This window comes from Trichosurus vulpecula, chromosome 6, assembly GCF_011100635.1.
Source record: "Trichosurus vulpecula isolate mTriVul1 chromosome 6, mTriVul1.pri, whole genome shotgun sequence".
Taxonomy (NCBI): Eukaryota; Metazoa; Chordata; class Mammalia; order Diprotodontia; family Phalangeridae; genus Trichosurus; species Trichosurus vulpecula.
The window spans coordinates 139,893,523-139,920,859 of NC_050578.1; the positions used below are offsets into that span (position 1 = coordinate 139,893,523).

Consider the following 27,337-nt stretch of genomic DNA (forward strand, 5'->3'; position numbering starts at 1 on the left):
CTCAGTATTAGGGTAGCTGAAGGGAATATATATATATATATATATATATATATATGAATGTGTATGTATGTATATATGTATGTGGATATATATATATATATATATATATATATATATATAGAGAGAGAGAGAGAGAGAGAGAGAGAGAGAGAGGGCACAGGGTGAGTTGAAGATGAAGGGAAGATATGTAAAAGAAATAAAATCAAATTAAGGGATGAGAGAGGAATATATTGAGAGGGGGAGATAGGGAGAGATAGAATGGGGTGGATTATGTCGCATAAAGGTGGCAAGAGGAAGCAGTTCTGTGGAGGCGGGGAGAGGGCAGGTGAAGGGGGAATGAATGAATCTTCCTCTCATCAGATTTGGCCTGAGGAGGGAATACCATACGTACTCAATAGGGTATCTTATCCCACAGGAAAGAAGAGGGAAGAAGATAAAAAAGGGGGGGATGATGGAGGGGAGGGCAGATGGGGGTGGAGGTAATAAAAAACAAACACTTTTGAAAGGGGACAGGGTCAAGGGAGAAAATTCAATAAAGGGGGATGGGTTGGGAAGGAGCAAAATATAGTTAGTCTTTGACAACATGAGTGTTGTGGAAGGGTTATACATAATGATACACATGTGGCCTATGTTGAACTGCTTGACTTCTTAGGGAGGGTGGGTGGGAAGGGAAGAGGGGAGAGAATTTGGAACTCAAACTTTTAAAAACGGATGTTCAAAAACAAAAAAATAATTGCATGCAACTAGAAAATAAGATACACAGGCAATGGGGTGTAGAAATTTATCTTGGTCTACAAGAAAGGAAGGGAAAAGGGGATGGGAGAGGAGTGTGGTGACAGAAGGGAGGGCTGTCTGGGAAACAGGGCAACCAGAATATATGCCATCTTGGAGTGGGGGGAGGGTAGAAATGGGGAGAAAATTTAGAAAATATAATATCTTGATTTCTCATAAAGTCCCTAGCTTCCACTTGCTCTGATCTAATTTTTAAGGTAGTATTTTCTTCAGTGGTCTTTTGGACCTCCTTTTCCATTTGACTAATTCTGCCTTTCAAGACATTCTTCTCCTCATTGGATTTTTGGAGCTCTTTTCACATTTGGGTTAGTCTATTCTTTAAGGTGTTATTTTCTTCAGTATTTTGGGGGTCTCCTTTAGCAAGTCATTGACTTGTTTTTTATGGTTTTCTCACATCACTCTCATTTCTCTTGCCATTTTTTCCTCTACTTCTTTTATTTGCTTTTCCAAATCCTTTTTGAGCTCTTCCCATGGCCTTAGCCCAATTCATATTTTTCTTGGAGGCTTTTGATGTAGGCTCTTTGACTTTGTTGACTTCTTCTGGCTGTATGTTTTGATCTTGTTTGTTACCAAAAAAAGAATCTAGAGTTTGAGTTTGAGGCTGAATTTGAGTCTGAGTTCATTTTTGCTGCCTGTTCATGTTCCCAGCCAAGTACTTAACCTTTGAGCTTTTTTGTCCGGGTATGACTGCTTTTAGAGTACAGAGTACTTTGTCCCAAGCTTTAGGGTCCTAGTGCTGCTGTTTTCAGAACTAGTACTCCTCCATCGTCACCACAAGCTCTGTTACAGAAGTGTTCCTCCTCCCCCAAGAACCACCAATCAGGACATCAATCCAGATCCAAACAGGGCACAGCAAGAGAAAAAGTGTCTCTGTGCCCACAAAGCACTCCTTGCACTCCAACTCTGATCTGCTGCTAGATTCCTTCCACTGTGCGAGCCAGGGACTCAGGAAGCAGCTGATGCTGGAGCTCTGGAAGCAGCCTCAGGAGCTTCCTCCTGCTCCCACCAACACCCCCGCACCACCTCTGCCAACCCCAGGGCTGGTGGCTGGATGGCCATAAACTCCATCCTGCAGTTTCCCACTAACCTGCTCTTTGGTGTTTGTGGGTTGAGAAGTCTGGTAATTGCCACGGCCCAATGATTCATGGCCCTAAGATCTGTTCCAGCTGGCTGACTCTAGGTCTGGTCTGTCCTGGTGCAGCACATGCCAGGCTGTGCTCCACTCCCAGCACCATGTGATAGACCTTTCCCAGCAACCATCCAGGCTCTTCTGGGCTGGAGACCTGTTTCCCTCTGGTATTTTGTGGGTTCTGCAGCTCTAGAATTTGTTCAGAGCCATTTTTACAGGTGTTTGGAGGGATTTGGGGGAGAGCTTAAGCAAGTCCCTGCTTTCCAGCTGCCATCTTGGCTCTGCCCCCATTCCGGGTGAATTTAAGGACAAAAATTGAAGGAGGATAACAAAAAGAAGAAAAATGGAAAAGATCTGCAAAGATTTTTTTTAAACTTCTAACAACCTCACACACAGCAGAATGACTACACTTGTATTGTAACATCACAGTCTCAGATATGCTTTTGGAGGAGATAGAAACGACAGTAAAGAAAACAAGGCCTGGATAAGCAATTGAATTGAACCAAGTGTATATATGGAAACAAATCTGTGCTTGAGGTCACAGATAATAAGTGTTTAGGGGTATATTCACAATGAATATGAGAAAAAAAGAATATATCTAAGACATGGAATCAATTTCAAGTCTTATGAATGCCACAGAAAGTCAACTAAAGAAACATCCACAATTTTTAACCTGGATATTTTGTCATTTGTGTAAAAATTTAAAAGAAGCCAACTGCATATGGATCAGAGGCAGTGCCTATAAGAATATTAGTAGAGAAGCTACAAGCTTTAAAAAGCAATATTTGACAGGAGATCACATGTTTAATATTCCACAATTAACTGTAAGGTATAGAGAACACAAGATCATGTTTATTTTTTAAAAAGCATTTGATTTTATAGGGAAAGACATGACCTTAAAGAATCTCTTTAAACAAGGTGCCTCCCATCCATATATCAAAATCACTTCAAGATCCTTGAAAGTTTTCTCACAGAGATTGCAATGGACAACCCTTTGATTACAAACATCAGAGAAGCCATAAAACTCTTGTCAAATTAGTTTTCAATGGTGATGTTAACTGTTTTCCTAATGTTGAACTATCTATGCATTCTTGGTATAAATACAATTTGGTCAAAGTTTTTAGGTGTATTGTTGCAGCATGTTAAGTAAGATTTTATTTTAGTTTATATACCAATATTCAATATCAATATTTGATATTTTGTATCTTCAATGAAAAAGTGAGTGTCAGGATGATAGTGATAATTTGAAAAGAAGAAGGAGACAGAAGAAATGAGAGGGGCAAAAGACTGGTATACACCGCAGAAGCTTCATACCTATGTATCTTGAACATATACTTTAAGAAAAAAAGTTTGAGCATTGGAAATGGTGAGAACTGCATAACATCACAAAACACAAGACTGAAGATATTTTAATAGAAAAGAAATGACTTACTACTAACTACATTGATCCCGTTAATCAACTGCTTTAGAATAGCCAGATCATTGATTTGTTAGGGATAAAATCAAAATTAGTACAAATCTAGAAGAAATACAAATGAGAAAAAGTATGGTATGTAATTGCCTGTTACAGTGAATTGTTGATAATGTAAAATGGATGATGGGTAGAAGAAATGATGTTTCTTACTCCCTTTGCCCACCCCCACCCCCACACAGGTTTTTTCAAGGAGAACCTATATGTTATTCTTTAATTTAACTGCAACTTTTTTTGATTCTGTTTATACTGTGAGGGACAAGATTCATATCTTTCTTTTCTCCCGTAATATGCCCATTTGCTGGTTATTAGACAAGGATCTCCTAAAGTACCAACAGTCAAGTTAAAATTTAAAAGTGTACTAAAAACTGGGTATCTTGGCACCAATTTCCCCATTACTACGTCACATTACAGCATAAATAGAAGGGGCAGCATAAGATAAAGTGGTGCTTTTACATTTTTGTCTTTGTTTTGTTGTTGTCATGGTTTTATGTCAACAATCTATCACAAATTGCTTAACCTCATTAATTGTTAGAGCATGGTAATATTCCATTACACTTGTATACCACAATTTATTTTCTAGTTGTTAATCATTGGGTATGTACTGTATGTTGGTTGTTTTCTAATTTGAGTTTGTTTTATTTGTTTTCTCTTGTTTTATTTTACTGTCACAGATAGTGCTGCTATAAATATTTTTGTGCAGAAGTGCTTTTTTTTCCTTTCTGTCACTTACCCTCTTAGACAGTGAAAGTCAAATTGGCATATCTGGATTGAAGAGTATTAACATTTGAAATATTTTATTATATAATTCTGTATAACTTTCCAAAATGGTTAAAATAATTCACAGATTCTCCAGCTGTGAATTTAATGCCTGTTTTCCTACAGGTCTGTCAGAATTGAATTTTGTCATCTGTTACCGTCTTTGCCAATTTGATGTGCCAAGTTTTAAGCAGATGTATTTCAGAGTTAGTTTAAGTACTGTTACTTTGATGATTAATGGCTCTGAACTCTTCTACAAATAATTATTGATAATGTATATTTTTTTTTAAAAATCACATAAAGTATGTTTTATTATTTTTGATGGCATCTATCAGTGCATGGCTCTGATTATATATTAGTTTCAATATGAAATAGAATTTGAATGTCAGCGTTTTGTTAGAGATATTAGGGTAAAGATTTTTTCTGATCTATTTATTTTGTTTTTACTCTTGCTGTATTGCTTTCATTTGTGCAAAGTAATATATTACATAATTATAATCATCTATTTTGTCTTTTATGATTTCTTCCATATTTCAGCTGGTTAAAAGGTCCACATCCCCATAGCCATTTTTATAAGCACACAACAAACATTTTCACCATCAAAAAGTGAAATGACCTCATCCAAACTCTAAGATCACAGTTATAGGTTTGCTCACTGAGGCAGAAGAATTCTTACATTGGAAAACATTGATGAGAAAAAGTAGTTGGATTAGATCAAGTGACTATAGAAGACATCTTTGCAAGAGATGGCACAGTTGTATGTTTTGAAGGATAATATATGAAGGTATCTAAAGGAAAGGAATTGGAAAGAGCAGAAGATAGCAAAGAGTTTATTACTTCCTACCCTACCCCCATCCCTACCACCAATAAAAAGCAATCAAGAAAACCATAGCAACACCTGGCCTACTTTTCCAACCATGAGAAATGTCAATTAACCTCTCAAGTGTTCTAGGAAACTCTAAGCTTATATATTGCAGAGAATTCATATAAGTCCATTCCCTTTCCTGTATTTTTTGAGAATAATCTATATACACATTCAGGGCATCTTCAAGGAAGAAACAGTAGGGAACATGCAGTCTTTTTTATTCCAAAGTAGCCACCATCTTTACCATCATACAGTAAATGGAAAGATATCAAGAATGCAGTATTCTACTGTATGTAAAGCAAGCTGATTGTTTTTTCAAGGCCAATGATCACAGCATCGTCCCATGGAGCCACCAAAGGGATTATCCTGAAATGTAGGTCTTATTATGTCACTCCCCTATTCCATAAACTCTAGTCATTCCCTATTACCTATAGAATCAAATATATGAATTTTTCCTGTTGGCTTTTAATGCCCTTTAACAACCTGCCCTATCTTACCTTACCAGCCTTTTACACATTGCTATCTTGTATATAACTATATGTCTTCTCCATCAGAATGTAAGATCTTTGAGGGAAGGGGATGTTTTATTTTTCTTTGTATCCCCAGTGATTCCACAGTGTCAAGCACATGGCCTGGCATGTGGGAGGCACTCAGTAAATGCTTGCTGATTGATTCATTCATACACCCACACCCACACACACCTATCCCCTCCCCCCCAACACACACAGAATTGGCCTTCTTACTGTTCCAAATATGGCACTCTCTGATCTACCAGACTCTATGTCCTTGCCGTAGCTATTTCCCTATGCCTGGAATGCACACCCTGCTTACCTCTGTATCTTAGAATAGGTAGCTTCCTTCAAGGCTAAATTTAAATATTTTCTTCTATGGGAACCCTTTATTCATTCTTCTGATGAATAAATACCTTCCAATGCTGTAAAGGCAATCAGTGAACCAGAAGATCTTCCCCGCCCATTTGAATGGGCTTCGGAGGTAGGGCTCTCAGGGTTCTGGGGGGAGTGGCTAGGACTGGAGCCAATGGGAGGTGCCTGAGTTCTGGTCCACATGATGACATGAAGCCTGTGGTGTGAGGAGCTTGCTGAGCTGTTGGAGCAGAGCTAAGAGGCAGTTGGTGAGAGCAGTTAAGAGCTGAGGAAGAGAGGAAGCAGTCAGCTAGCTGGAACACAGCTTGGAGATTGTGGCAGAAGTGGCGACAGGTGCTACAAAAAGGCAGGACTGACCCCCATGGAGACCAGAGAGTGCTGAGCAGGGGCTTGAGGCCAGTGGGTGGTCTTCTTGCTGGAGGGCCCTGGCATGGGGTGGGGGGAAGCACCAGTATGGCTTGGCTTGCTGCCATAATGTTTTTCTGTGGCCTCCTGGTCACTATTGTGAGATGGGCCTTCTGGTTTTGGGAGGTTCTTGCCAGGATGTCGAATTGGGGACACTGGTCCATGGGTCTGCTACTTTTGAGTTTCAATAAATGCTTTAACTCCTTTGCCTTCTACTTAGAGAATTCCTTATATCCTGCGATTCTCGACCATTCAGGCATATTCCTGGTTATCTTTGAAGTCATGAATTCTGCCTTAATAATATAAATGCCCAATGTCTTCCCTACAACATTATCTTGTAAAACACATATTTTTCATATAACTAGGTATGTATCTCTTCATGCTAGACTGTAAGGTCCTCAAGGGCAGGCAGGCACTATGTCACTTTTATTCATTTTCCCAGTTCCTAGCCTAGTGCCTGACACAAAGAGATACTTAAGAAATGCTTGTTAATAATTAGCTTTAACTGTATAAGGAAGGCTATACCTATATGCCAATTTTAAAGCATTTTACATCCTCCTAAAATTGTGTATATAATAAAAAAACATTATGTAGCTCTTTAAAAAAATTTTAATGGAGATTTATCAATGATGTTTATCTTGAAGGAAAGCATTTGAACTTAGTGGTACTCTATTTTAAAATGACAACAATAGAATAAAGGGCAAAACTTGACACACTAGAGTACATGGTGCTAAATACACCTTTCGAACTCTATGTTCTTGCCAAAGTTTGGTTGATAAAGACGGAGTGACTTGGTTCCTGATTAATTCTACCTCTGAATGATAATATGGTTTAGTTGACGCATAGATTGCCCTCCATTCTTCTAATAATGGATCCTGGGCTATAATAATGAAGGACAATCTATTTGTCAGTTATATTATGTCAGCATGCAAAGGCACAGTTAATCAGGGACCAAATAATTCTGTTCAGCCAAGCTAACGAAGTCAATTCTTCTCTCCTAGACTGCATTTTTCATCTTAAAAAAGCCTTCTTTGTAAACAATGCTCAAAACATCTTTGATAAATTGGAGTCTGCCTCCATTTTAACAACTGGGAAACAGGAATAAAGGAAGTTAACTAGTGGCTTACTGGGAGTGAATTGATAGAGCTGGTTTAAAAATTTAAGTGAAAAATAATTACTTTGTAGGATCTGTCTGTGGGGAGACTCATGGAGGTCTCAGTTGCGGGGGAATATGACCACATGCACACAGCCTATAGGAAGTGTGAAGATGCCATGACAGAGGTTATAGTGGAACTAAGTGATGTCTCTGTCTCACCCTTAGCTGCTATGTTGGTCAGTAAGAGTCAAAGCCAGCCTCACTAGGCTTGCTTAATGAATCTCCCTGGGGCTATCACACTCCGTTACTGTGAAAACTATACTATGCCTCCTATCCCTACTGTCTTCCTCCTCTGGTCAGCTTTGAAGCAGGCCTAGGACCCCTTTAAGAATGCAGGAGAATGAATATATAGTTATCCCATCCACATTGTAACTTTCCCCTTCATGGTTTCAATATATCATGGATCAGCATAAGAAATTAAATGAGAATTTGGAGGGAGTTTTGTGGAAGCCACAGATGACATACAAAAGCCAACAGATGACGCAGAAAAAGTTTAGAAACTCAGAAATGAATAAAATATATGCATGGTATTATATAATATCAACCCAAATTTTACAACAAGGTGCTATAAATACCCCATAAAAGAAAAAGAAAAAATCCAACTTCTCTGGTATAAAGGGAGGGCCAAAAAAATTTACACAGATTTTGCAGATGCAGGGTGTGCCACACCCCTAATTCCCACAGTATGGAAGGGATAACTGTACAAGAGACCTAAGAACCTGACATTAGAATATTCAATGAATTTTAGGATTTCAAGTGAAAAGGATTCCCGAGTTTATGCAGTCCAACCTGAACTTGTACCAGAACCTACTCTAAAGCATTCCCAACACCACTATTCAATTTTGTTTGAGGATCTATATTGAAAGAAAAACCACTACCCCCAAAGGCAGCCAATTCATCTTTGGGATAGTTCCAATATCTGAGAAGTTTTCCTTAGACCCAGCTGAAACCTTTTAGCAACTTTCACCTTTTGGTTTGATGCAAAATGGAACAAGTCTATCTATTATTATCTATTAATATACCAGAATTTGTTTATTCATTCTTCAATCATTGGGTATCACTTTGTTTCTGTTTCTTTGTTATCAGATACGTGCATATGTAGTACACATAGGGCCTTTCTTTCTTGGATCTCCTTGGTATTTATGTCCTATCAGTGTTATCTCTGGGTCAAAGGGTGTGGACATTTTAGGCTCTACCATAGTATGATTCCCAAATTGCTTTCCAAAATAGTTGGAACACTTCACAACATTCACATAAATATCAAAATTAGCATGCCTGTCTTTTCAAAACCCTTACAACATTAACTATTTACATCTTTTGTCACTTTGCCAATTTACCAGGTGTGAGGTGAAACATGGGATCTTTGTTTCTTTATTTTCACATTTGTTTTTGATGGGGGATTTGGAGCTGTCTTTCATGGTTATTAATAATGTATAATTCTTGTTTTGAGAACATTTTGTTAATACCTTTTGTCCACTTATCCATTGGGCTTTCAATCTTATATATTTGTATTATTTCCCTACATATCAAGATTTTAGAGATTTACCAAAGGTATTTGATGCAAATTATTTTTTGCCAATGGTATTTGTTGTAATTATGTTTCTTTGGTTTTTTCCCCATCCCTGCCCCACCATTCCCCACAGTTTCCCACATCATCCAAGTCATTGACTTTGGAGAAAAGTGTTTCAATGTCATGGAGTCAAAAGATTTTCTATCTCATCTTTTGTGATTGCCTTTGTTTGAGTAAGAATTTTCCCCATAGCTATAGCCTTAAAGGTAGTTAATTTGGTTCTCAGTTCAATTTGTTTATGCTTTTAATGTGTTTTTAATAGTCACACTGCATATCCATTTTGAGCTCATTGTGGTATACAAGGCAGGTTGTGGATCAAAATAAAATATCTGTCTAACCACAGTCTTTCTCCCAGTAGTACTTATCAAATATAGAGTCCTTTCCCCAGTAACTTGGGTTCTTAAGTTTATTAGAACTACTTGCTGACCTAGTTTCTATTATGATACATTACCAAATAGTTCTAATTATTATTACATTAACATTAAAATTTAAGGTATGGAAGTGCTAATATCATGAATACACAGATTTTTTTTTCATAAAAATGCATGTTTATGAGGTTCTACACTATTATTCCTCAAAATGGGTTTTGTTATCCTATCTAGTTCTATGAATAGTTTTTGGTAGTTTGGTTGGTGTTGTATACAATTTGTAAATTAATCTATGAAATACTGAATTTTGGTACAATAACTATGGAAGCAGAATATCCCTCTAGTTATTTTAGGTGATCAGTGATCTTTATTACCTTACAATAGACTATTTTGCAATTGTACAAGATGGGCAATATGTATGTTTTGAGTATGTCCTGGTAGATTCACTCTACTTTTACTTGTGAGAAGCTCTACTTGTCATCCCTATGACTTCATCTTTCCATAGCTACCAAATCCCTCCATGTGTCGTTTCCTCTTATTAGAATATAAGTTATTTGAGGGTAATAATAGGGAGGAAGGAAGGAAGGAAGGAAGGAAGGAAGGAAAGAAGGAGGGAAGGAAGTTGGATGGCAAAAATAAAATAAAAGAAAACAACAACAACTACATTTTCATTTTTGCTAACCATGGTTATCTTTGTAATTCTATGTATTTTATTTTATTCATTAAAGAACTTTTAGAAAGCGGGAAGGGCATGGTCATCACCAGATGGCCAAAGAAGTTCATGACACCAAAAGGTTAAGAGCCCCTTGTGTATCTTGTAAAAGTAAGCTGTGTGTAAATTATATATGTTATTGTATAACTTGGATACTTATGTTTTCAGGAAATGATTGGGCTAGAAGGCTCGTGGCTTCTCTTCTGATTCTGTGGTTCTAAATTTGTGAAAATTAGCCTTTTAGATTAAAAAAATTGAATACTTTACCCCCTCTGATTACCGTGTAGACTTATTCAAGGTTGCTTTTTTGTGATATTAAAAAATATATACAGGATAAATGATGATGATGATGTAAATTAATAATAATAGTAATGGCAAGCAACATTTACATAACACTCAAAGGTATGAAAAACACTTAACTAATATCTCATTTTATCCTCCAAAAAATGATAAAGTCTGAGAAGTAGATGCTATTATTTCCCTATTTATGTAGAAACTGAAAATGGAGGCAGTTAAGTGATTTGTTCAGTCTCACAACTATTAAGTGCCAGAGACTGAACTAGAACTCAGCTCTTCCCCATTTCAAGTCCAGCATTCTGTCCCTCTATCCTCTATCTCACAAGATGGGAGGAAATATAGAGCAGTGGAAAGAATTCAGGATTTAGAGTGAAGAGACCTCAGTTTGAATCCTGCCTCCAACACTGACTAATAGTGTGACTCTAATCTTTAGTTTGCTCATCTATTAAATTGGTGGGGCTGGGGAGAAATGTTGGAGGTCTGTCCCTTTACTCTCTTCGCTCTTTAAATCCTGTGACTTGCCAAGTTAAAAGAGACCATAGTTTTCCAGACTCACTGAAAACCCTTAGAAACTTGTGCCCGTAATGTTCCCCTGGAGATATCAGAACATTTGCACTGCCTGACCCACTTTCCCTTGTTGCCTCTCATTTCATGCAGGAGAAGCCCTACCAATGCTCTCAATGTAACAAAGCCTTCAGTCAGAAACGAGGCCTGGATGAGCACATGAGGACACACACCGGTGAAAAGCCATTCCAGTGCGATGTAAGTGCCTTCCCTGTGTCTTTCCTGAGTGCAGAGAGGGCCTCTGATCATCTTGTGCTCCAGGCCTTCCCCTCAAGGTCAATGGCCATCATTGCACTGACCCTGCTTGCTGGTGAGGAAATGACTGGGTAAATTTGTTTCATGGCTTAGTGTCCATGGAGCCTGTTTTCTTTTTGAAGCACTATTTAGTTGTTCTTCTGAGTCACAAAAGCACAATGTGTCTGTAGGCTCTCTTGCACCTACCCCAGGTTTTGAGCAGGTTCAGAGATGTTAAGATCTTGGCTTGTCAAGAGTTACTGTACTGTTTGGGAAGAAAGGCAAGCAAACAATGAATTAGTTACCCCAATGTGAATTATCGTTTGATGGGCTCTTCTCCACTTCGTAGGACTCTGGAACTGTGTATGGAAGGGATTTCCCTGGCTAGGTTGAATGACCAGGCTATTTAATCTTTCAGACCAGAAGCCCACATGGGGCTTTTTTGAACCTGGACTGATCTCAGGGCGTCCAAAACATCACTTCATTAACAGAAAAAACATCAGGCCAACCTTATATACACTATGAATGAATATCCACTTAAACTTAACTGAGAAAATGCATGTGACCATTTTTTAATGAGTAAAAAAAATAGGGTATTTTAGTTCATTTTTGAGTCATGTTGAAAGTTTGAGAAGAAAAGTCAGGAGGAAAGGAACAGGGGAAGCACCAAAGGAGTGTGAGTGTGTGTGTGTGTGTGTGTGTGTCTGTGTGTGTCTGTGTCTGTGTCATGCATATTCAAGATCCCACTTAGCTATGTGACCCTCAAAGATCATTTGTTGTTCAGTCATGTCTAACTCTTCATGACCCCATTTAGGGTTTTCTTGGCAGAGATACTGGAATGGTTTGCCATTTCTTTCCTCCAACTCATTTCACAGATGAGGAAACTGAGGCATACAGGGTTAAGTGATTTAAGTCACACAGCTAGAAAGTGTCTGAGCCTGGATTTGAACTCAAGAAGATGAGTCTTCTTGACTATAGGCACAGTACTTTATCCACTGTGACATCTAACTGCCCTATGTGCCCACCAGGCATATAATTAACCTCTCTGGGCCTCAGTTTCCTCACTTTTTCTTGACATGATAAAGGCATTAGTGGAGTACTTTTGCCATCTACCTGTCACCCCTTGTTGTCTCTCATGTGACCATCCCATCTTCTCTCTCCATTATATAGTTCCTCATGGCATCCTTTACTTATGTTCTTTAAAGTTCTTCACTGGTTAAATGTTGAGGCTTGCCATGTGGACAGCTACCAGACACCTCTCCAACATCTTCTGTATGATACTCGTTTTTAATTCTTTGTAAATTGGTTTACTCCATGTGTCATTGCCTTACAACCATGTATTTCTATTTCTGTATCTATACTATATAGACAGATAAAATACATCACATTTATATAGAATTTTAAGGGTCACCAAAGGCTTCTCCCATTTTTGCATTCAGTCCCACCACCCTGGCAGAGGACTGCTATTATTGTTCACACCATTTTCCAAATGAAGAAATGGAGACCCAGAAAGATGAAATTACTGGCTCACAGTTACATAGCTATATATAGTTCTATAGAGGTAAAATTTTAATTCAGTTCCTCCTCACTCCAAGTCTAGTGTTCTAAAAGAACAATCTGTCAATGATGCATTCGGATTTGGTTGCCTCAAGATTTCTTTTGAAAGCCACAGCAGAAGACTTTCTGGCCATGCAGCTGACAGATTCCCAAGGACTGCCTCAGGCAGCTTACTCAATGCCATTTCATCCTTCCATTGGCTTGGCCATCGAAGGGGATGCCACCATTTCATTTCTGTCTCTTTTCCTCTCCTGGGCTTCAAGGACTGTCTTAACTCCGATGTGTTTTCATTGATTTCAGCAGCTCCTGCCACCTCCCCTACATGTGCAGCCAGCTTGTCATTCCTCTATTCTCTTCCCAGTGACTGTGGTGAATGCCAGCAGCTGGCCTTCTGGCCTAGGATTTTGTACATCTTAAACATATTGAAACACAGAACTTTTCAGGGAATGTCCTTTTTATTTTAAAAGAGGTTTTATTTAAGAAAGTGGTGTCAAAAAGTCAAATGGAAAAATGCAGTTATTTCATCCCTGGGAATTAGGATAAGAATGATGCTAAAACTAATAATGATAATCATCATAATTATTATTATAGCTAATTTAGATGGGACTTTAAGGTCTGCAGACCACTTTTCTCATATTATGACCCCCTAGGAATGGTCTGCTTTTCCATGAAACCAGCAAATAACCATTTATCTTCATTCATTCTTTCTTTTGTATTGCTTCTTGTCCATGTGGGGATGGGAGGGAAGAGACTAGGAAAAGCCATTGGGGATGTGGGAATTGAGGAAACAATTTCTGTTCTGGCCCCTTGATACTATCAATGCATAATGTGTGCTTCTGCAGTCTGTAGGGACCGCCTTCCCTGGGAAAGTCATCTCTGCAGGTGCTTTCATTATGTCCTCTGAGGAACATTCTTCTGGAGAAGCATATCAGACTCTACCACCCACTCTGAGAGCCCTCCCTGTTTTGTCCTCTCTCTCTGGTCCAGTCCTTTCCATGACATTTCCCCTCAGACTTTAGACAGGACACTGTGCTTTGAATCTCTCCAATATTAATAATAATAATTAATAAGAACAATAGTAATAACTAGTATTTACATAGCACTTGGAGTGTTTCAAAATGTTTTACAAATATTTTCTCATTTTGTCTTCACAACTATCCTGGGAGGCATCCCCATTTTATTGAGGAGAAAACTGAGGCAATCCAAATTGAAATGACTTGCCTATGGTCACACACCTATTAAGTCTTGTCCATGAGGGAGGGTTTAAACTCAAGTCTTACTGCTGCCTATTCCAGCACCCACCCACTCAGGACCAGGTGCTTATGAAGGACTTAGAGTGTGTCCTTGGGCATTATACTTATCTCAAAGGGTGGTTCATCCTTCCTGCTAGACCAGGTTCTAGGAGGGCATGGATTGTGCCTTCTCTAAATTTACCATCTGCAGAGCCAAGCCCTGTGCTGACTAAACAATCGGCATTGAATGTGTCTGTGTAATTTGATTTTTGCTGCTGTTATCATGCACATAACCACTGTTGTGAGCATTTATGGTCCCATATCTACAGAGGCTAGGGGCACATTCTGCAGACCACTAGAGGGAGAAACACTCTCCAACAGCCCAGGATCAACAGAAAGCAGAGCTCCCCGCCCCCAGCCTTTTTTTTCTTTAGGTGAAAAATTCTATAAACCAGGTATACAGGCTCCTCCACATCTATGAAAGACAAGTGGTGGATGTATAATTATTAGGAAGAGCATCACTGATGTGACTGGCAAAGTGGGGAGAGTGTTTGGAATCACAAAGAACTGAGTTCAAATTCAGCCTCAGAAATTTATTAGCCATTTGACCCTTGGTAAGCCACTTGACCAGGCTTCAAGAGATTGCCTCAGTTTCTTCATCTGTACAATGGGAATAAAAATAGCATTTACCTTCCAGTGTTGTGAGGGTCAAATGCAATAATATTGATAAAATACTTAACATAGTGTCTGGAACCTGGTAGGTGTGTGTGTGTGTGTGTGTGTGTGTGTGTGTGTGTGTGTGTATTACCTATCATCATCATCATCATCATCATCAACTAAGTAGCAGAGTATTTGACACCTGAATTTCAGCAGACTTGGTCATGGGCAGTACACATATTTTAATGCCCTTTCTAAAGATGAACAAGATTTGGTACAGTGATATCACCACCACCATCAGTCATCAGCATGTTAGCTCACGATTATTTAATACTTTCACATTTGAAAAGCCCTTTCCATACCTTATCTTACTTGATTTTTGTGACAATCCCCAGAGGTAGACCTTGTCGTTATCCTCGCTGTGTGGACATCAATGGTGTACCCTGCTTTAGCAGTGGGACCCGAGGCTGACATGGCAGGTAACTTGCCCAGGGTCACACAGCCAATCTGTTATCAGAGGCAAGATTGAACAGGGGACTTTTGACTCTGAGTCTGGAACTCTAGCCACTACATTCAGAGAGATCCAGAATATTCTTACCAAGGCACTGAAACCTAATTCATAATGATAGTTTTGTAACTGAACACATCTGTCTGTCATCATTCAGGCTCTCCTTCCCATTTCTATCCCCTGTCCCAAACTTCAGGGCAGGGGCGCTGCTTAGAGCTTCAATTTCCTTCCCTTATGTGAGTAATTGCACTGTTGCTCATTCATTTCCTTCTAATGACCTATTGATACAAATGGTTACAATTTACCAATCTGGCTATTAATAACAAATTGAGTGGGAGAGCCTATCACCAAGTGCCAAAAAGATTATTTGGGAGCAAAATGATGTTGTCAGAGTAAAGTATTTTTACAGGCTTCATGAGAGGAAGAAAAAATCACCTTTGCTGCATTTGTGCTTTTTTTGGCAGGTGGTAATCCTTTCTTTTTTTCCCTGTAATCCCAAATGGATGTGCTTTGGTGGTGGTGGTGGTGGGGGGGGGGGCTTGGTTGATTTTGCCACTATGTAGTTTAATAAAGTTGAAAGGATGTGAGAAATAAGATCCCTCCACTGCATTCAGCCCAGTTCCCTCTTGTAAAATGAGATTGTACTTTAGGGTCTTCGAGGTCTCTTCTAGTTCCAAACAATTCCATGATTAACTGAAAGGAAGGATTTATGTCATTTGAGGTAACAGTGAAGATGGGTTCCCTACCATGCCCCACAACTCATACAACTTCTGATGTCATGTGCCCTGTGGAACGTTTGTCCCATTATGGAAAAACTCCCTTTCATCTGTTGTCTCTTCCTCATCTCTTCCCTCCATCACTGGCTTTTTATAGAGAATCTCACTTCCCCTCAGGTCATACTATAATCACCTTCTTTTTTTTCTGCCTTGAGGGTCCTACCTTGTCACACACACTTCTTGCTAAGAGGTTTAACTCCCAAGTCAGTGATTTCCACCAGGGTCCTTCTCTATTTCAAATCTGCACTCATTTGTTAGTCATGTTAACCCATGCAGGACACTGAAAGTCTGCTTCAGTTTCCATACCTATCAATGGCATTGTTGTGAGGCTCAAACAAGTTCAAGTGATGTAATGCATGTAAACAGCTGTGTAAAGTTCAAAGCAGTACAAAACCTTAATCAGTATTATAGTATGCTATTCAATACATGATTCCGCTGTTCCTTTGTGTCTGACTCTCCATGACCCCATCTGGGCTCTACTTGGCAAAGATACTGGAGTGGGTTGCCATTTACTTTTCTAACTCATTTTATAGAAGAGGAAACTGAGGCAAACAGGGTTAAGTAATTTGCCCAGGGTCACACAGCTAGTAAGCATTTGAGGCTGAATTTAAACCCAAGTCTTTTTGACTCTAGGCTGGGCACTCTATCCACTGTGCCACCTAGCTGCCCTACCTCTAAGATTTCAGAATCAACTATCTGATTCTCCAGCCACAACTTGTTTATCTGATCTAGCTCCTACTCCTGTTTCTCATCTGCAGCATTCTCCTACCTCTCACCTAGTGAATGGATAATTCCTCATACTTAATTTTATTAGTTTGCGATACAGTGGATGGTCTACTGAACTGGGGGTCAGGAAGATGCATTCAAATTCTACTTCAGACACTTACCATAGGACCGTTCACAAGTCATTGAATTTTTCTCTTAGTCTCAGTTTTTTTATCTATAAAATGGGGAAAATATAATAAGCACCACACAAATGTTTTTAGGACTAAATAAGACAACATAAATAAAGGACTTTGAAAATATAAAAGTACTATACAAACGCTAACTGCAATTACTGTTTCTAGTAGTAGTAGTAGTAGTAGTAGTAGTAATAGTAGTAGATGTAGTAGTAGTAGTAATAGTTGTAGTAGTAGTAGGAAGAGGAGCAGGAGGAGGAGGAAGAGGAAGAGAAGAAGGAGTTCCTAACTACTATGGAGCAGAAGCCTCTCCATAGACCCCAAATTTAAATTCAATTCTTTTTTTTGTAATTTCCCTTTGACCTGTCCACACATTTCTATCCCTCCTGCTGTGAGCCTGTCAATGAGCAAGCACTTTTTAAGGCGTTACAGTGTACCCAGGCTTGTGCTAAGTGCTGGGAATGCAAAGAAAAAGTGCAAAATAGTTCCTGATCTCAAGTTACTTTCCAATTGGGGAGATAACATGTGTGTACACAGACAAATATAAGATACATAGAAAGCAGATGAGAGGTAGCCTTATAGGAGAAGGCATGAGCAACCTAGTCCAGATCCTTATCACTCTTTCTCAGACTAGTATTGTAACTGCCTAACTGGTGTCCTTGTCCCTGGTCCTGACTCCTTTAATTCATTCTGTAAACTGCTCCTAGATACACCCCTTAAATACAAATTTCCTCTTGAAAATTCTCCCTAATTACACAACTTCCATTAAAAAGTGAATTTAGAGAAATTAAATGAAATATAGTAGTGAATTGTTCTCAACATTATAATAGAAAGAAAAGTGGTGCAATCAAAAAAGGATTGAGTCTGAAGAGCTTATTGTCCATAGCTCTCATTTGATAATTAATCATTTCCTTCCTGGTGACAATTCTCAGAGTCTTGTGAGAGCAAGGTGGTATACTGGAGGGGGAAAAACAAAAGCAGAAAACTGAAGGCAGAGTATTTGGGTTTAATTCCAGCACTGCCATTCACTAGCTTTTAGAACTTTAGAAATCATTTTTCTCTGGATCCTGGGCTGTCCCTCCATGAAATGAAACCTGGATGACCTCTGAAGTAGCATGGTATGGGGAATGGAGTGTCAGATGTGGATACATGGAAGCCTTGGTCCAAATTCCACTTCCAACCCTTCCTAATTGGGTGACTGTAAGGAAATCATTCACCTCCCGATCCTTTTTTTTTTCTCATCACTTGGAGTTCAGCTTAGCCCCTGACTCCCCAGATGACTTTTCCACCTTCACCTCAGTGACCTTCTCACTGTGGAGATGTCTCCACCCTTCTTCCCTCTTTTGCCAATTGATGAATACCTTCCAGCAGTTCCCCTTGATGGAGTTTCCACACAGGCCATGCTCACTTCTTGCACTGCTCAGTTCCAAACAACTCCAGTTGAGTTGTGTTCCTTGCCGCCATTTGGGGACTCTGGTCCAGACTCCCCCCACCTTTTATCTCCCTTTGATTTGTTGTTTTTCCCCATTAGAATATTAACTCTTCTAGGGCAGGGAGAATCTTTTTATTGTATTTTTAGAATTAATACTAGGTAGAGCGCCTGGCACATCATCTATCTATATATCTATCTATCTATCTATCTATCTATCTATCTATCTATCTATCTATCTGTCTGTCTATCTATCCATTAGATACAAATATTTAATGAATAATTATATCTATATTACAAAAATTTTTCTCAAAATTGAGGAAGAAAGTACTACCAAACTCCTTTGATGAGCTAGATACAGTTCCTACATAAAGTAGAAAAGGGTAAACAAAAAAAGTGCCATAGCTGAGTATCACTAATGAATATCAATTAAAAAAATAATCTAAGCAAAAAGACTAAGGGAGGATTTTTAAAGCATCTGTGTGATTGAGTCAGATTAAGTTGAGGGATTCAAAAATGATTCACCATTAGGAAGACAACGAACATAGCACTATATACATCTTAGTTATCAATATTACTGCAAGGATAACATGTCAACTCAATAATATACCCCATCCCCATGCCCAAATTTGGAGGCCATGGACGTCTACTGTCTATTGGAAGCTTTGAGTGGTAGTGAAATCACTGAACATAGGTTTGAGCTCTAGCTCTCACTTCCTTCCTGGGTAATGTTGGCCAACTCTAAGGAGCCTTCTCTGGGCTTCTATTTCTTGGAATTGGAATAGATGAACTCATCTCTCTATCCATGTTAAATTCAATAATCCAATGATTCTGGGAATGGTATTAGGTGGTAGGGGAGAAAGGAATATCGCGGAAACCATAACCTCTGTGGGCCTCAAATTATTTGTGAAATGAAGGGATGGGGCTTTGTGATGTTTAAGGTCCCCCGCTCTAAAACTGTTGGCCCTTATAAGTTTGTGCAGCATAACATTTATGTTGTATGGGGTTGAGCTTTACACATATTTGAGGATTTTTTTGGAGATTTTAAAGATATTTTCAATCTTAATATCATTCAGGTTTGCGACTTGTCCTTCAGCCTGAAGAAAATGTTGATCCGCCATAAGCTGACCCACAACCCCAATCGTCCTATGGCTGAATGCCCCTTCTGCCATAAGAAGTTCACACGGAATGACTACCTCAAAGTACATATGGAGAATGTCCATGGAGAGGCTGATAGCTGACCAGGCCATGAGAGGTCGAGGAAGACATAGCCCTCCTTTCTGATTATGGTCAATTAAATGTTTGTAGGAACTATACTTTGTCAAAAAAAAAGTCATGTTTGAAACCATCTGTTGTGTGAAAAAAATATGTATCCACTGTTTGCCCAATGGAGATGAAGAGGCTTGCACAGTTACACAGTCAAGAGAGAAAAATATCATTGGAAGTGACACAACGAAAAGAGCATTGACTCTGTAATTAGATATCCTGGGTTCAAAGCCCACTTCTGATGCTCACTGACTTTGTGACCTTGAACAAGACATTTAACCTCCTTGAAGGTCAGATTCCTCATCTATTAAATGGGGGAAAGGGAGGGCCAGATGACCTCTGTTGGCCTTTCTAGCTGCGGAGATATGACCTAATCTTACAGAGAGTGCAAAGGATAACCAACGAGCATCCCATATGTTCTGTTTAGAGGCAGAACTTATCTAGAGAAAATGAGGAATGCCCTTCCTGAATTTATGGAAGGCCAAGCATGGAGGACAGCTAAGTGGTGCAACGGATACAGTGCTGGGTCTGGAATCAGGAAGACTCATCTTCATGAGGTCAAGTCTGGCCTCACGATACTTACTAGCAGTATGACCCCAGGCAGGTCACTTAACCTTGTTTGCCTCAGTTTCCTCATCTGTAAAATAAGCTGGAGAAGGAAATGGCAAACCAGTCCAGTATCTTTACAAAGAAAACCCCAGATGGGGTCACAGAGAGTCAGACACAAATGAAACAATTGAACAACAACAGTGACAATGGTCAGTATGGGGTAGATATGTAGGAGTTGCAGTCTGATTCATTGGAAGGGACAGCCCCATCAATGAAGTCACAGATTTATTGGAGATTTGTTTTAAAGAAGGGCTCTTGGTAGGAAAACCAGGTTCTCCCCACCTTAGGGGGGAGTAGGGACATATTGTTATATGTATTTCACACACACACAGAGAGAGAGAGAGAGAGAGAGAGAGGAGAGAGAGAGAGAGAGAGAGAGAGAGAGAGAGAGAAATGAGAAATCTAGGTACAAGTGTATTACATATGTCCATATGTTTTATTCATATCGGAGTCTGAAAAATATTTTAAGGTGCAAATTAAAAAGACTTTGCAGTTCTGCAGGATGTTAGTAACTTTCAAAGGTGGGTGGGTGTGGGTGGGAAGAGGGGCACAGTACTCTTTCGTTTGTTTTGCGCTCTCTTTATCCTCAGTTCTCCACATGCCATGGGAACTCAAGTATCCCATGATGCTCCCTTTCCTTTTGCCACTTCTTCTCCTTCCCGTTATGACCATTCCCATTACTCTCCTCTTTGCTTTCCTTTTACCTTCCCTTTCCCTTCTTTTCTATACTAAACCATTTACATATAAAGATGAGCAGCTAGCTAATGTAGTACATAGACCCTGGAATCATAAAAGACTTGAGTTCAAATCCAGCCTCAGAACTTTACTAGCTCTATGATCCTAAGCAAGTCACTTAATCTTTTTCTGCCCCCATTTCCTCATCTGTAAAATGAGGATAATAATAGCACCTACCTCCTAAGAGTGTTATGAGGATCGAATAAGAAAATATTTGTAAAATGCTCAGCACAGTGCCTGGCATATAGTAGCCACTTTATAAATGATCGTTTCCTTCCTTCAGTGCTAGACTTGAGAATTGCTTCCACATTTCCTCCTTTGTCTCCTCTTTTATCTTTTTTTAAGGATAGAATGTTTGTAAAGTGCCTTTGCCTTTCAAACCTTAGAGTATTATGTAAATGCTAGTGTTGCAACAATTCAGCAAGCAGCTGCCATGGGCATGAAAGACCAACACAAGCTCAACAACAAGAACGCTGCCAGCACAGGTTCTTTGATCTGCTTTACTAAGGAAAGTAACATTGAGGGGTTAACAATCTCAGTTTAGTCGAACATACAAATAGCATTCACTTAGTTCAGGGGAAAAAGCCAGCCCACTGAGCTTCAGAGAAAACACAAACAAATTACAGACATCAACAGACAGACCTTGTTGGATTCAAATCTCAATGCAGAGTTACCAGAGTTTAACAAAGTCCCAACGTCCTGGTTCACAAGCTGGAGGGCTCTTAACTATAGCTGCCCAGAGTCTCCACATCAACACACCTCTAAGAATTAGAGCCCCAAAGGAGAACGCCAACCTCTGGGCTTATATATCTTGTTCAGGGTCAAAGGTGAGTCCCACATGCCACTCACCCACATGACCTAGAAGCATCACAAAAATGCGACTCAAACCCACGTGGTCTAAAAGCCTCTGACATCACAAACATGTCACTCAAACCCATGTAAATGAGGCTTTCCCTTGAGACAAAGAGGTCATCAAAGACTCCTAATTTAATCAAGGAAACAAAGGCCAAACACTTCAAGGGCACTTGAATGAATAAGTGTTAAAAGCCCATCTTAATTACCAACGCAGCTAGTTACTACTACTACTACTACTACTGCTACTGTTACTGCTACTGCTACTACTATATGTAAGAGGCCTTGGAGGCAGTGTTGTCCAAAGTTCTTCTTTTACCAAGGAGGGGGATGAAGCCCAGAGAGTTTCAATACTTTGCCCAACATTATACATTTAGTGGTGGAAGATTTAAACCCAGCTCTCTGACTTCAAATCCAATTTTCTTTCACCACCTCATGCCATTATTCCTTTTTAATTTGGATCAGTTGTCCCTGGAAATGGAACGTATAAAAATAGATACAAAAGGGGGACAGAACAGATGTTTTATTGTTGTTTCTGCCAAAGAAATCCAACATGATAACAGCTGCCATTTGTACATGGCTTGAACGTTGGCAAAGTGCTTCCTATGCTTTATCTCATTTGATTCTCACAACAACTCTCAGATGTCGGTGTTATACATATTCTTAGTCACCATTATACAGATGAATAAACTGAAGCTGGGAGAGGTGAGTGACTGGCCCAGCACCGCAAAGCCAAGAAGTTCTGCAGATTACATTTGACCTTCAGTCTAACATGTTATCCACTCTTCCGTGTGGCTAGTCTTAGTATGACATGGAAATTACTATGTCCATAAAAGAATTTCTAAGGTATTCATACACAATTCTGCAAGGAACACGAAAAAGATGAATTCCTTCAAGCGTATAGCCACGGGCTTGTGAGGTAAATGGATTTTTGTTTTTAAGCATATCCGTAATTGAGGACTTGAGATTAAAAAAAAAATAAAATCCTTGGAATGGTTATGATTTCAGTTGACCCCAATCCTTAATGGGCATGGGGATAGGAAACTTGTCTGTTCTGTTGCTTTCAGTGGAAAGAAATTTATAGCAAGCAGACATTAGATTGAGGGGAAGCTGAGGATATGCTAAAGCACAGAGACAGATGTCAAAATGGTAGCAGGTCATCCAAAATGAGAGGAAATTGAAAATGAAATCTCTATTCATATAGCTCCCCTTCCAGGGCTGTATCTCTTCCTGAAAAGGAGTCAAGTCTAAGGAAACTGTATTGTGTTCTAATTTGTCCCAAGCCAAAAAATTCAGCCTCCTGCCACTCTTGGGCTCGTAGCTGCACCACACTCAGCTCTAATTTCTTCCAAGGAGGAACATAAAGGAGATGCGGGCACAGTCATTTGTCCTAAAAAATAGCACAAAAGCCTGCATTTGAAATTTAGCAAAGATGTCTTTTCAAAATATGAATTCAAGGACTGGAACTTAGAGAAATGAAATGAATGTCAATGTGGCATTACATTTCTGAAATTCCTGATTGTACACTGAGCATTTTATAAAAATAGCTTTTCCTTCAATGTCACTTAGTGCAATTGCATATTTTAAGTGCAAAGTGTTTTCAATTAATTTTGACATGATATGTAATATCATCTGAAGGCAAAAAAAAATTAACAGCTGTAAAATCGTCTCATGTGTCTATCGGAGTGGCCATCCTCTGCTAACTTCTTAGAACACTCCTCCCCACCCCCCCACCCCAGCCCTGGGCTGCTTCATTTCCTGTATATGTGACTATGAAGCCTGAGAGGAGTTGTGGGTAATCTTACTGCTCTGCATATTATGCTGTGCTACTGGTGAAATTAACCTGGAAACTGCAGCAAAGCCACATGCAGTGGGTGTGGCTAACCTTCTGATGTGATGGACCTGTACCAAGTGATGGGCATCAGTGAAGAGAAATAAGGTTTTCCTCACCGAATCATATTTTATTGATGTCTTTTTTTTCCATCACATATGCTTCTGAATAATCCTTCCCCAACTCCTATTGAGAAAGCCATCATTATTAGAGACAGAGACAGAGAATGGGGGGAAGAGTGAAGCAAATAAGCAGAGGAAACTAAGGCAAACATAAGTTAAGTGGCTTGCCGGGGATCACATAATTAATAAGTCTCTGAGGCTAGCTTTAAACTCAGGCATAGTGCTATATCAATGCATCACTAGCTGCTGAATAGAGAGGAAGAGACAGACAGACACAGAGACAAAGGAACTCATATAGACAGAGAAGTAGTTCAGCAAAACAAACCAAAACACTGAGAATGTCTGAGACTCTCTAGTCAATAACCATAGTCCCCCTGCCCCCCCCCCCCCAGGGAAGTGAGGGAGGTATGCATTTTTAATTGTCCCTCAGAATCATACTTGTTTCTTACAATTATAGCCTTTGGCTCTTTTTGGTTCTTTCTGTTTGCATTTCTGTAAACAAAGTAGTTTGTTATTTTCCTAGTTCTGCTCATATCAGTTTGGCTCTGTTTCTCTGAGTTCTTCATCCCTGTCATATCAGGAAACTAAGCGGTATAGTGGGTAGAACACTGGATTCCACATTGGGAAGACAGTTCAAATCTGGCCTGAGGCACTCAGGCCAGCTGTATGCCTCTGGGCTGTCATTTAATCTCTGCCTGTTTCCATATCTGGAAAATGGGAATAATCACAGAAGCTACCTCACACGGGTGTTATGAAGATTGAATGAGATAACATAAGGAAAGTGCCTGGCAAACTATCAAAAGCTTTATGTGCTAATATTATTGGTATCATAATTCTGTCCTTTCTTGCAACACAATGATGTTCCATTACATCGTTGTACCATAATGTATTTAGTCATTCTGTAGTTGATGGGCATTAACTTCATACTTCATTCTTTGCCCCCCTCTTAAAAAGGGTTCTTATAAATATTTTGGTTTATATGGGCCCTTTATTTCTATCTCAGACTTCCTATGGGTACGTGCCTCACAGTGTAATTTCTGGCTCAAAGGGTCTGGACATTAAGTCATCTTTGCCAATTAGAAAAAAAAAACACGGAGTGAATCCTCATAGTTATTATTATTTGCATGGTAATTTGGAGGAGTCTTTCATGTGGTTGTTAATAGTTTTCATTTCTCTTTTTGTGCCCAGTTTGTTCGTATCATTTAATTATTTCTCCACTGGGGAATCAGCCTTAATATAAGACTTCCCGATGTATCTTGGGAAGGACAATTTTTAGAAAAGGCTACTGAATTGTCTGCTGGTCTATCATCTTCCCATTTCCCTTAAACTGCAACCAAAGTCAACGTTAAAAACCAAAGATTTTCAAATAAGTAAAAATTACCAGCTCCATTGGCATATGCATCCTCCAAAACGATGTCTCTCAGTTTTAGGGCTTTTATCTATGTTAAAAGGAGAAAAGATTTTGTAAACTTGGCTTAAGAAATGGTAGACCCAGAAAAGAAAGTGGCTGGAAAGTCTCAGTGTGTACATGTGTTTATTTGTATCTCATCCCATTGTTCCTGTATTTAAATTCCCACACAGTTTAGAACCTGAACAACAGGCTCCCTTCTGCAATGTATTTATCCTTGGATGTTAACTGTAATCCTACAAGGGCTCCAAGATGTTCCCAGAAGACACCCAAGTTCATTGTAGGGGAATCTTCTGCACACATCTTATTCTCAATTAAGTTATACTTTTCTGTGCTTATTCCTTACCATCTCTATTAGATGGTAAGCTACTCAATGGCAGTGCCTACCTTCCTCCTTATATTGTCTCTAGCAATTAGCATAATATTTGCATATAATAGGATGGAGATAGTGACCTAACCTGAGATTTCAGTGGTACTGGGACCTCCAAGGTGAGAAAATTCCCTCTATCAATGTAGGTCGGCATTCTTAAGAGAGTTGTCTGGGTCACTGAGTGGTTAAGTGTCTTGCCCAGGGTCCAATAGTTAGGAGATATCAGAGGCAGTACTAGGACACTGGTCCTCCTGGCTTGCAAGCCAGTTTTTGATTCACTATGCCATACTACTTCTCCTTCAATTAATAGGAAACTAAAAAATATTTACAGAATATTAAATAAATATTAAATAATGCATACAAGTGTTATTTTATAATAACAATGAAGTCATTGTTTGATCTTATCTACCTTGTTTTGTCTTGTTCACGTTTTCTTTTGTATCAAAATCTGCACATGATTCCTATTCACATTCACACAGGCTGAGTATCTGAGACCAGATTGTAAGATCCATCCCTATAACTGTTTCTCGTATGAGTATATTCATGCATAGAATGTAAGCTTCTTAAGGGGAGGAAATGTTTTGCTTTTATCTGATTCATGGCAAATGCCCAATAAATGCTCACTGAACCGAACTGAGTGGGATTGATTAATAATTAATAATTAATTGATTATTCCAATTGATCTATCTGTGGGGTTCTGCTGAGGTGTATATATATAAATATATATATATATATATATATATATAAACACACACATATATATAGAATGCATGTATATACGTACATTTACATGCATGTACTGTATGCATGTGTTGTTGTTTATTCTTTTTTATTGAAGAAGACCAATGGCATAATGGGGTGATATCTTCACTAGTTCATTATTTAGATTTAAGGGAGGCAATTTCCCAAAGCCATCAGCCTCATTCTTTCTTCCAGTCATTGAAGTCCAGTGGCAAGACAAAAGTTGAGACAACCAAAATCTGGCTCTCCCTGAATGACACAGCAACCCTGGCCATCCTTCCAGGACTGGTTTTACGTACCCCATCTCCCTGATCCACTAATTTTAGTATACTCCTTGATCCCCACTCTGACTTGCAGACTCCATCTACTACCATCCCTCAAAAACTTCGCATCAGAGAATCACTTGGTTCAAATGATCCAGAATCAAGGTTCTGATGGCCTTTATCAGCCCCAAGTCATTCTCTCTCCTTTACCAGAAAGTTCAGCATTCAACCTGTAGTGTCTGATTCTGTCTCAACTCCTGATCTCATACCAGGGGACTTCAAAATACACATTTATTTTCTCAAATATCCTAGTTTCCTATGACCTATTCTTCTATTTCCACCTTAGCCATACACAAGGATGGTCCCTTGACCATGCCCTCACCCACAAGGGTTCTATTTCTATGTTAAAGAATTCTGAAATTCCTTTATCTGATCATAATGTACCTCGAAATGCACCCAAAGCAAATTAAGGGTAAAGACCGATGCGGTATAAATAACTATCCAGTCATAGACATAATCATGCCAGCATATGGAGTAGTCTACCAACAATGGAGACCATAGTGTATAATGCCAGGCCCCATAAAGGGGTGCCATGGAGTTGCTAATGCAGCACTTGTAGGACCCTCTGCTGGTTTTGGCAAGTTGAAGAACACAAGGTGAGGGGCAGGGAGAGTAATCACTAGAAAGAGAAACCATACCATTGGATGTTGGTGTCTTTGGACAAAACCCCAATTAAGGTGGGAACATTTATAACCCTGCATTTGTAGGTTCAGTACTTAGTCTCTTATAGTTTCCTGTGAAATTGTAGATACTTTCTCATGGCCATCACTAATCAATAGAATGAATTCATAATAAACTGAATTTTTTGTTCACTGT

At 39.2% G+C, this 27,337-nt stretch overlaps 1 protein-coding gene across 2 annotated transcripts in view; it reads left to right on the forward strand.

The window, feature by feature from the left end:
- PRDM5 (PR/SET domain 5) overlaps positions 1 to 19,505 on the forward strand; it is a 169,311-nt gene extending 149,806 nt beyond the window's left edge. The window contains exons 14-15 of one of the 2 annotated variants that reach the window (XM_036762361.1): positions 11,066 to 11,170; positions 19,341 to 19,505. In XM_036762361.1, coding sequence (XP_036618256.1) covers positions 11,066 to 11,170; positions 19,341 to 19,505 — 270 coding nt within the window. The remainder of the gene's footprint in view (positions 1 to 11,065; positions 11,171 to 19,340) is intronic. The other variant, XM_036762362.1, reaches the window with a different exon arrangement.
- The last annotated feature ends 7,832 nt before the right edge of the window (positions 19,506 to 27,337 follow it).